This window comes from Varroa jacobsoni, unplaced genomic scaffold (genome assembly GCF_002532875.2).
Source record: "Varroa jacobsoni isolate VJ856 unplaced genomic scaffold, vjacob_1.0 scaffold_667, whole genome shotgun sequence".
Lineage (NCBI taxonomy): Eukaryota > Metazoa > Arthropoda > Arachnida > Mesostigmata > Varroidae > Varroa > Varroa jacobsoni.
This window is the reverse complement of record NW_019213569.1, coordinates 116,736-128,120: the sequence shown is the minus strand read 5'-3', so window position 1 is coordinate 128,120 and position 11,385 is coordinate 116,736. Positions and strand designations below refer to the sequence as shown.

The following is an 11,385-nucleotide window of genomic DNA, read 5'->3' as shown; positions in this document are numbered from 1 at the left end:
AAGGTTTTCGAGGAAACCGCGTTCAGCGTCGGAGACCTGTATCGATGGTGGTGTTTGTATTAGCGACCGAACGCCTTCTGATTTAAATTCCTTGTCAGGTAGGGTAAACGGGCTGAAAAAAGTGAACTGAAACAGAGCAGATCTCTACCTTTAATTGTCCCAAACAGGTGTTTTAAATGTAGCAGCTATTTGACATAAAATACAAGCAGGTTAAAAAGTCTCGGTAGGTTATATGGTAAAATTCGTGCGTATCTTCAGTTCCATTACCTGTTTCGAACAGACGACAGCTTTCAAGTGATCCTATGAATAGGGAAACGATTTGTTCATTGATCGAGGAATGTTTGCAAAACGACTTTTGAATTAATTAGTAATTAATTAATAATAAATATTATAAGTATTACTGGAACATGATCAATAGATTGTTGTTTACAAATACGGAGATTTCCGATACCTGAGCGAAACATCGCTTGCTTTCCTACGTACGTTTCATGCTCTCTAGTGTTTCCCTATTTTTGTTTTAAAGGTACAGCTCTTCCAACTAATACGGTAATTTTTTTTTGGCTCTGTGCAATTAGCTCAAAAATATTGATAAAATGAAAACCCAAACAGATAAATGTAGCTACAATTGTATCATGGTTATGGTTCTGCTAGCAATGTCATAATCGATGAACATATTTTTTAGGCATTTCCTGCTTGTATCTGACATTCGCGTCTCCGATGACTGCTAGTGCTTGACTTGATATTGCGCTGATTCAGCAGATTGCTCAAAGATCCTCTTCCGATACGCTTTGCCCATTCTACCGAAGTCGATGGTATTAGCTGATTTGAGGCTACTGAAGAGGTCTTGGGGCTTTGTGATACGAGCGGACTATTGCCGCATTCCATGTCTCTTATATAAACAGCCAACACGTATACATGGCGTTACGAGATATATAAAATGATAATTTTTATTTTATTGTACATATTGTCTATGGTTGATATATTTATGGAAGGACCATATTTGCCTTTTCGACTCATTTTAGCTCAATTTAAATCACCGAAAACAACAAACGCATAGCAAAAATCATAGCCCTATTCGACGCACAGTAATTAGTTGTTTACGTATCTATGATAGCCTCTCGTTGGAGCATTATTTACGGCAGACGCTACAACCAATAGAGCTAGTATATAGTGAGAATATTTTGCTTCGCATTTATTTACTACTGTTTTAAAATATGATGCTTAAACGAATGCTTACGAATAAATCGCATTCGTATTTTGCTTTATTATCGGCCAATAATATGTTATGATAAGAGAAACGCACTAAACTACATTTCAAAAGTTGAATAAAATAGAAAGAGAAAAGGGACCAAGTAAGACTATTTTTCGCATATGATCTGGTTGTATTGTCAAAAACTATAGCCTTTTTTTTTTGTCAACTTTATCTGCAGCGGTTTGCTTCAAAGGAAGGCAGTCCTGCTATGTAACGAAACCACTCGTAATTGTCACCTTACTCGTAATTGTAAACCTTGTGGTACACTCGGAACAACTTCGAAAGCGCTGAACGAATCCAGTAAGCGTATTTCATTAGTTGACATCATAGGTTCACGTTTGAAGATTAGAGTACGTTTGATTGCGCCCTATTCGCGCTCTAATTCGAAATTATTCCAAAGGAGTACGTCTGCTTAAGTCAATGCGCCAACTCGATATTAAATCTTCGTTTTTTTTAGCAATATTGAATCAGCATCAGTGCAAATTCTTCGTTACTCTTGTCGTACGCGATGGCAAAATTTTTCAGAAGGCACAAGCTCCTTATGGTATTCTATAATACACTTAAGAACGAGTGAAAAAATAACGCGAGACAGTAAAATCGAATGCACTCTTTGCCGAACAGCTGCTGGTGCGGGCGACAAATTTAACGTAAACTCAATTATATCGACGACCTTGTCGTCTCTCTGATACCCAACCCAATACGGGTATGCAGACAAACAAGCCAAAACAGACCTCGGCGTTGCGTTCGTTAGCTAATACGAACAAATCACGGGCCGAAGAGGAGGCAAAGAAACTGAGCACAAAGGATAAACTGGATGGGGCGCATGACTCTTCGATGTTTGTGCGTATCATAGAAAATCGGCGTAAATTTTCAGCTCGATCGCGGTATGCAGAAGAGCGTAGCTGTGTCGAACGAATCAGAAGATAAATAACAGAAAAAAAATCATAACTATAATAACATGAACGTCTGTGTTAGTCTCGCCAGAGAAAAGGGAGAATAAATCCAAGGTATGATACTTTGGCACACTTAATATGACTACCGCATACTTCAAGTTTCTCTTTTAGAACAACATCGAAGATCAGTTTAGGTAATTCACCCTATTTTCGTTAGGAAATCCTATGAGATACGGTTAAGCTTTACGGTAACGGATGTCATTATGCGTGCAACAACTGAAGTCATAAAAAAAAGTCAAATGAACGTCAAAAATTGTAGGAACATTGAAGCGATTCCTGCGTATGCAAACATATGAAACTTCAAGTTAAAAGTTAAAGGCCGCATTAGTCCGAGTATTACTTAATAAGTCAGTGAAGAGCATTGTAATAAGTTAACGATCGATGGCATTTGGAGGGCTTCGCGCGGAACTATCTGTTAATTTCAAAAGTGCATTTTCTTTTATACTGACACAACAGACAATACTTTTCCCTTTGTATTTTCATAGTTTTTTATTTTTTCGAAGCAAATTCGAATTGTGCCTAGGAAAACGGCAACAAGCGGCTGCATGCCCACATACGTCATTTTGCAAGACATAACACTCAGCCACCGCCTCCGTCGTGCAAAAAACAATGTTAAACCTTTTGTTTGTTTGGGATTCGAAGGAATGTTTGGCGATCATCAACGGTTCATATTAAATTGCTGCTAACTTTGTTGGTGCTGGGTCAAGTACTTCAAGTAGAATATTTGCCCTCCTGTCCAATATTCATCCTCTCAATTTTCCCGCCACATGCAAGCAAAGGTATGTTAGTAGAGATAGTTGTTACCTCTGCATCATTGTATATTATCGCAGTCTATGCAGGAAACACTTTGCATCTTGATGGAAAAGCAGGCTTCCATGGGACGGCTACAGACGGATCCCCAAAGACCCCAAATTTCCAGTTGTTGATCACCACCCCAGGATCGACTGCCAAAGGACTGGTGGTGAAGGCAGGTACGACATACCGTAACCATCGATGAAACGACTGGTGGCGAAAGGCAACCAGCGACGTTTGTGTACTCGAGAAATGGAATCTATTTAGGTTTTCTGTGGTAGAGTCTCAGTGGAGTTGTGATGACCATGTGTTTGCCTGCTCAACTTGAGGACGCGCGAGGCGATCTAGATCTGTGATCGGGCGTAGACGCACGGTGCATTTCGCGCTGGCAAGAGCCAGCCGCCTGATCTTAAATTAAGGCAGCATTAGATGATAGTACTATAATTATTAATGTATGTTCTGTGACTGTTTCCACGATTGTTTGATCGTGTTAGTACAAGCCATTTTTTTTTGCGTTTATATGTTATGTCCACTCAATCGCAATATTTAGAAAGTCTGCCTGTAGTAATGATGTGGCCTACAATGTGAATACTTTCAACAAGTAGTACGTTGAAAAATGAATTTTTATTTCTTTTTAATTGCTATGAAAATCTTCATAGGCCGCTTCGATGGCTGTGCTGTTCGAGGCGTACAATGAAATATATCGTTCATCTACATCTATTATATACAAGTGTTTCACATGCTCAAATAAAAAGGAAGGTGGACGGAATTCATGGTGTTGTATTAATAATTTACAAAATTTTAATTATAATAATATATATTAACGAATTTACAAGTATGGAATCGTATCGATTAGTATCTGTTCAACCAGAATAGCAGTTGCTGATCGATTTCTGCATTTCCTCCAGGTGCCGCCACCGTCATGCGCTACAGAGCTCGAGTGACTACTTTAACTACCTCTGCTAACGAGCGCATTGCTTAGAAACAAAAGATCACAATTCCTATAGACACACTTTTTCAATTTCAATGGTATCTTCCCGGCTCATTCGAATAGATTAGGAGCTGGCTACGATGACTTGTCCTGCATAGAACCTAAACATATGTCAATAGATCGTCGGCAATCATTTTATTGTAAAGAAAAATAAGAACAAGGAATGCCATCCAGGCACAGAAGCCTGCGCAAACTTCTGCGCTGGGCGTCGTTTAAAACCTTTCCGTTTTAGCCCTGAGGAAACCTCAACCAAGGAATCTTATTAGATCCTATAGTGCCACGGATTTTCCCTAATTTCTTTCACCTCATACTCTGAGCTGGCATCTCATTACCTGTTAGATGTACAGTCGCGCAACGAATGCGGAAGAGGCAATGCACGGAAAGCTCCGCACCGAAATAGCTCCTACGGCACTAGATGCAATCATCCAAAAACATCATAGATAGCAGCCGCGACAGTTAGCACATCATGAAAACAAATTTAGCTGAAACTACTTGCGCACCATAGAAGATCAAATAGTGATTCACTGTAGTGGAATTATCTGTGTATGCGGAAATTTGTGTAGTTAATCCAACTGCGAAAAACAGATTGATAGAGTATACGCCACTCATGTAAATGGAATATTTACAATTGGTCTGACAGATCCAAATGAAGATCTTCGAATTCCCTAAAATACGTATCCATAGGAAGCTAGGCCAAGCGTATTAGCCGCCTGCGTAGCAAAGCATTTTATGGGGCGTTTTTTTAATATGGGTGTCTGCAGTTCACCCGTTGCTAAACAAACATTTCACTATGTCTTACTCTACTAATTGCTAACGACGATTGTTTTTCTTCGTCCCGATCAAAATAAGCCTGATGAAAGCTTGCGACTGTGAGTATCAAAGTAGTCTGGCACATATATCTGTGGTGTCAGGATTGCGCCGTGTGCCTTCGCTATACCGTATATTTATTCTATAATGTTTTATATATCCACACTCCTGCCTAAGCCGCTCACAGGATATCGCTCTAATCCTGTTCGTGTTGAATACGGTAGCACTGTTTTCTACAGAAGATATTTTCCTTCCATTGCGTACGGTAAAGCGGATATAATACCACGATAGTAAAAATTCACCGTTTGATCTATCTGTACAGTTGTACGTTATGCGTTTATACACATCCAGCTTACACTATGCGCACACTGATATATGCTGCGTATTGTTCTTTGGCCAAAATAAGGTCGACCTACTCGTTTTGCCTTAATTCATATTATATGGTGCGAATTTTACGAAGAGATTAGACGAAGCTGTGGCTTTTGCCTGTCGCCGTTTTGTTTTACCGATTTGACAATATTCATTTACTGATATTTATGCCAGCCTGACGTAAGGTATAGGAAAAACCAACGGCAATCCCTCTTTACGTATTTTGTCACATTCAACCCGTTACCCTTCTGCAGTAATTTCATTAGCTTATTCTAATATATTCGCCAGGGGACCCAGCGAACTCGGTTTTTGTCTCGGTTGCAATATATTAATCTGAGGTACATTTCCACAATGTGAATATGGACATTTTTTTATTGGCTAATTGATACTGTTTTCTAGGTGGACGTGAACAGATGACCTGTTGACCCCGTAGTGGTATGTAGATATATAAATCATCCTCGTCCTTAGACGTAAGTTCGCTTGGTTTTCCGTTGACTGCATACGTCGTCTAGACAACGAGCGGATTTTCCGGCTGATGAGGAAAGTACACATTGAAATAATATATTAATAGATCTGTTTCGACAGCCTCCTTTTGTTTCGAATTGCTGTTTGAATCTGAATCGTTGAATCCAATAGATGAAAAATTAGTTAAAGCTCTATCACAGAAACATGCTCCTCGGTCTCTATGAAGCCATTATATCGTTTTAACGGACTTTTGTCAAGCTTTAATCTGTTTTCGAAGCTTGCACTTTTAGTGAAATACTCATACAAACTTAATCAGATGGCAAAGCTGTTTGGCTATCCTTTTTTTTTGCATAAAAAATCCTTTTCTTTTTATTCCGTTACAGAAACCACTTCCTCTCATATATAGTGCAGCTAGCAATTGCACTTCTACTGAACCAATGGGACACCATTATTATTGTGCTTATTAAGTGATCTAGATCTATTTGCTATACATTGATCCGAATAACTCTGTGATCTAGCGATCGAGCCTGCAATTAATTCATTGTTATCTACTTTCTGTGAAACTTCGTTGTTTTATAGAGTTTCAGGATATTTTTTTAGCCTTCAATTTTTATCTTTTCCTACCTTTCGACTTTTACGTAGAGAAATTATGAAAAGAATAGTGTTTGATATGCAGTTTTTGCGCGAATGATCGGTTCGCGCAGAAATCTGTTATAAATAAGCTCCGGTAAAAACTTAGGCGGTGTAACCCGCACAGAACAACTCAGACAAAGAGCGCGCCAAATTTAAACGACTTAAGAAATTGTAGCATTTGATGAACAGCATCTGAGAAACACATCTGAAAATAATTTAACATTATGATAATCTGTCAGACGCTAAAATTTTTCATCTGCTCTGCGAAAGCGACACGTGTTTTAAAAAATTGCATAATTTCAATTCGAAAGAAATTTTCTAATTTCTAAGCAAAGGTTTTTTTTTGTTAAATTGAGTTACTCTGTAGTGTAAATATGACGAATTCGTTATTGGTGGTAGGAGTACCTACACGTAGTTACAGTAAACATGAGCCATTGTATGTATGTCTGATGCATGCGCCTAACTCTTTTTCACTTATATCTGAAAAGACCCAAAAGATCTGCAGCAAAGCTGATTTTTCCTGCGGTCGATTATCTCGCTGTTCTTCATAGTCGATGTTTCACTGCTTGATGACCTCATTATAGAGCTTCTCGTTGAGGCACTAGCGATGCGTCGGCTATGGCACTGTGGGGCTTACCATTAAGTTTTCCCCTTCTGCTGTATTCGTTTTAGCTCTTTGTGAAATCGCTCATCAACATGATAATCCTATCTAACGGATGGTCCGTATTGAGTTAACGCGTATCGCTCTCGTCACATGGTAGGAGCTAGTTCACTGCTCAGGATCGGAGCAGCTTGACTTGAAGACTGAGAAATCCGAAAGCCTTTGTTTTGACTTGAGAGCAGGTAGGATTTTTTTGTGTAGTTACATATGTAAGAACGGGACATGCCATTAAATCTAATGTCTGTTGAAATTTAACTGTGATTTACTGAGCCACTATGATAGTTTGACATCTTCGCATTATTATTTGTTACAATATAAGCTGATATAATTTAACGAAACATCCCAAATTTAGGTCCGGTGCTGGCATTACTCATTGCTTTAGACACCTAACCCCCAACAGGGTATGAAGTGTCTATACATCAAGCTTTGGATCACCTGATGTATCCTTCTATCCAGTAGGCAACCATATTAGCAGCAGTGACATAATACCAGGGCAGGAGAAGTAGAAAAGACAGTATTTGAATTCAATAAACGATTCTCGCTCTGTCATTGTTAAACCACATGATATCTATAAGCATGTTTAAATACACTTTGGATGCTATTGCCGGAGTGACTTAAAAGGAATCCAACAAGTGTTTCTGCAGCAAAAATAAACTAATTAAAATTATATTTATTGTTTTACGTGTCTGAAAGGTGAGAAAATACAAGAAAGCTACGAATAATGTTCTATGTTTTAGTCACCTATCGCAAGAAGTAGGATAACACCCTCCTCAAGGACTAAAGCTAGATTTAATACATGGTTACAAAAGGCATGTTCGGCTCACTGGCCCTTTGAAGTCTGCAAAACTTTCGAAATCAACAAAAGGTCTTCAAACGAGGCCGAATCAAACATGAGGGGCTTGCTATCGCTGCTTTTTCGCTTCTACGTGCAGGCTAAATGTAGTTTCTAAAGTAATATAGGACTCAAGTCAGATTAACTAAGTAACTCATAGCTAATACTTTTAATATTTCGTCCGCTGCAGCATGGGATGCCAATAACAACATTCCGTAAGCACAGTATACAAGCCTATGATAAAATTTAGGCATGTAACGGATAGTCTGAAAACGCTAAATCGGAACATTTTTTATTTCTTTCGATTAGTATTTGTGATGCGATGTAGACTTGGCTGAAACAAAATCGATGGCGTTCGTTTAAGAACGTATATAATACCATGGTTATAAGTTTATAAGCACTATATTAAGATATAGTGCTTAATGGAGGTTCCACAGGTGAAACTTGGAGCATTTCTACTATATATATATATACTAGGATATATATATATATATATACATATATATATGTATATATATATATCCTAGTTTATTAGTTACCACCTAAAAAACTTCAAATTAGGAATTAAATAGCGAATATCTAACTTGGTAGTTATTATCATAATCGCTAAATTGTGATCTCATAGAATCATGTGTAGCGTTTTAGATGGAATAACTCGGGAACAATCGAAAACAAAGCGTGGCACTGTCCTTCTTTATATATAGGATTATAATGGTACGCTATATCGACTGTTAGGCAAGGGCTGCTTAGCTACAATCGGGTAGTGACAGTTGTGATCGACGACTTCCGCCGTGCCAGGTGTTAATCCGAAGTAGTACTAGAGGTCTACCGGTCTATGTGGGGTAGACAGTGGGGGTGTAATTGACTAAAGCCTGGGTTTAGCCGTAATGGGATATCGTAATATCTTGGATGTATTAAACCACTAGTAGAAACGCAAGTGGAAATTCTGAAACCACGCTGCGAGCAGCCTCATTTCCGTCTATGCTTGCGTAAAAAATGTTCCGCCTTTACAAAAAAAACAAAGGTTGTGTTGTAGGTAATAGATCGTGCCCAGTAAAAGTACGGGTTAAAGCGAATAAAAATAGAAATAAAAAAGCGAAGGTGAAGACCGCTCGCAATGCTGATCCAAAAAATCCCCTCCGAACATCGTTCGTTTACACTGAGTAAACACATGTATTAGGACTGAGTTCACCCGTGAAGCTGTTAGGTTATGGTCTAAGAAAGTTAGCGTTAGGCGGCGTAGTTAATTGTACTGAAATTTCCAGCCGATTTGTTATAGACATATATGTAAAAGGTGAAAATAAGCTTATATGTATTGAGATATTTTTCTCGAAAAAGAAAAAATCTGGTAGAAAAAATCGTATAAAAAAATTACTAGAACTATCCATATGTATTGAACGATAATACTACCTATCTTTTTTTTTAACAAAAGAGCCTGGTAACGCCCGAACGTAGTATTTATTTTCATATTATTATTTAATAGTTTAATATACCCCTTTTAATAGTCTATAGTCTGACATATTATCAGGCTGCAATGTTGTTGCAACCTGATAATGCAGTGCGTGCCGTTACATTAATTGTTGAAAAGAAAGAATATGAATGTGTTCTTAAACGGGTCCCTTTTTTGGTTAGATCCACGTTAAAACTCGAACAATCAGATAAGGGATTTCGTAAGAAATGTCGACTTATATTTTAGCTGGTTGTCTTAAAAATACGCGCGTGGTAGAGATAACTATTGAATTTGGCCTTTGCGTAGGCATCTGTATCAATCTCGAAAAATTCATCCCAGTTGAATTAGGTATAACGATCATCTTATGAGTGATGACGCCACATGCAGAAAAGGGGAGACATTATTCGGAAGTTCGTTGGCATACCCATGAATATGTGACCACTGCTGGTTCAAATATCAGCGTTGGTAAATGGTTTCTGTGGTACATTGTTACCTTGCCGATTCACAGATTTCTTGGAGAAAAGCCTAGATATATCCAACAGGATTCGTCCAACGTAATGCCTGGTAAACCATGCAGAAAAGTTGACCCTTTGCTGGAACCTGTATGATTGGCGTTGGGGTCAGAATGCCCCATTTTTATCTAGTAGTAGGCTATTCAGGTCCGGCGTAAATTATACAGGAGTTGTGTCATCGAAACCTGGTATTGAACCTTTAAATATCTGTATAATTTAACACATGGCATTCTCCTGATGATTTCTATTGGGCATATAATAAGCGAATTACACAGCTCATTTCACACTGGCGGCGAGCTCACGGCAGAAATCTTCATTGAGGTTTTTAAGACATTTTCGGTGTTTCCATTAGTTCTCGAGTTCAAGCACTATCGAATCTCTAAGCACTAACGTTACCTATATACAATTACTGCAGATATATGTAATATTTGAAACATATGCTGATGCATCTATGGTGGAGATTGAACTTAGACTAAGTATTCAGAATTTTACGTCCGGAACTTCCGTATCCATGGCTTGAGACGCCGCCTCCCCACTAACGAATTGCTTTAGTTTACTTACAATTGCCTCTAAAGACGTAAGTGAAAGGCACTTTGTGGCTCCGAGTGTAATGCCTCCAGAGAACTTGTTACGAGCCGGCAATCGGTACTTTCTGCGGACTTCGAAATGTTTCATACGGGAATTCTCCCCGCTGCCGTTGGAATATACGGACGCGATAAAACTATGGCCTAACCTTATGTTTGGTGTAATTTTAATCTACACAATTATTTAAAATTCGCGCCTTTCGGTTGTCGCTGATTCGGCACCTGATCCGCTATTATAACGAAACTCCAGAGTATTTTGAAAATTCTTTTCAGTGATATTGAATTCTGATAAATACAATTTACTTTCTCAAGGCAAACCAGCCGAGATTGTGTAAGGAAATGAACAAAAATGGGTAAGTTGAGAATAATGAATTTTAAAGAAAATGCGTAACCGCAGGTAGTAGCTCTGCCTCCCCGAACTTTGATAATCGTTTTGTATTACTCATAATTTCTAAGCATAGGTTGGCAATAAATCGTTTGTCGAAAAACTAATTCGTGTATATACACAAAGCATCGCGCTGTATTCCAGAAAAAACCTGTAAATTGAAGTTTCTCATCGAAGGAAATTGGTATTTCCCCAGTTCCGCGAGTTTTGACGATGAGCGATACAAAGACTCACTGAAAGAATAGGCAGGATACGCATTACACAATTTTACTGCCGATCACAGCAGGGCTCTGGCCGGTAGTAGCATGGATACCATTGTGTCACATTGTTTTTTTGCTTGCTTTGCACCTTGCTGACTGTCTACGAATCGATATTATTCTGCTTTAGTTGTCTCGTTCAATTAGAAAATAGATAAAACGACAGATTGATTTCAAGTAACACACGAACGACTGTGTATATGAGACGGATGTATATTCAAAATATAAACACTGTATTCGAGTTTCGTAGACGATCAAAATTGTAGAGATCTACATTATTATCTTAAACGTCCAAACGTCACAGGATCGTTCATCATGAATCGTCCGCTTTTAACCGACACGCTCCTCTATGCAAGGTGTACACCTGAAATATCAAGCTGTATGAGGTAACAGGTCATAGGTTTATTTTCGGAACTGAAGTTTTGACAACGCTTCGACAAGC

General features: G+C 38.5%; 1 protein-coding gene and 1 long non-coding RNA gene across 3 annotated transcripts in view; both read left to right on the top strand.

The window, feature by feature from the left end:
- The first annotated feature begins 1,640 nt into the window (after positions 1 to 1,640).
- On the top strand, positions 1,641 to 7,558 carry LOC147753194 (uncharacterized). The gene is made up of 5 exons (XR_015311928.1): positions 1,641 to 2,259; positions 2,848 to 2,984; positions 5,564 to 5,599; positions 6,935 to 7,105; positions 7,276 to 7,558. It is a non-coding gene; the product is annotated as an uncharacterized LOC147753194 (long non-coding RNA).
- Positions 7,559 to 10,499: 2,941 nt separating this feature from the next.
- LOC111262486 (uncharacterized) overlaps positions 10,500 to 11,385 on the top strand; it is a 4,063-nt gene continuing 3,177 nt past the window's right edge. The window contains exon 1 of one of the 2 annotated variants that reach the window (XM_022836782.2): positions 10,500 to 10,654. In XM_022836782.2, the coding sequence (XP_022692517.1) occupies positions 10,651 to 10,654 (4 nt within the window). In that variant the 5' untranslated portion in view covers positions 10,500 to 10,650. The remainder of the gene's footprint in view (positions 10,655 to 11,385) is intronic. The other variant, XM_022836781.2, reaches the window with a different exon arrangement.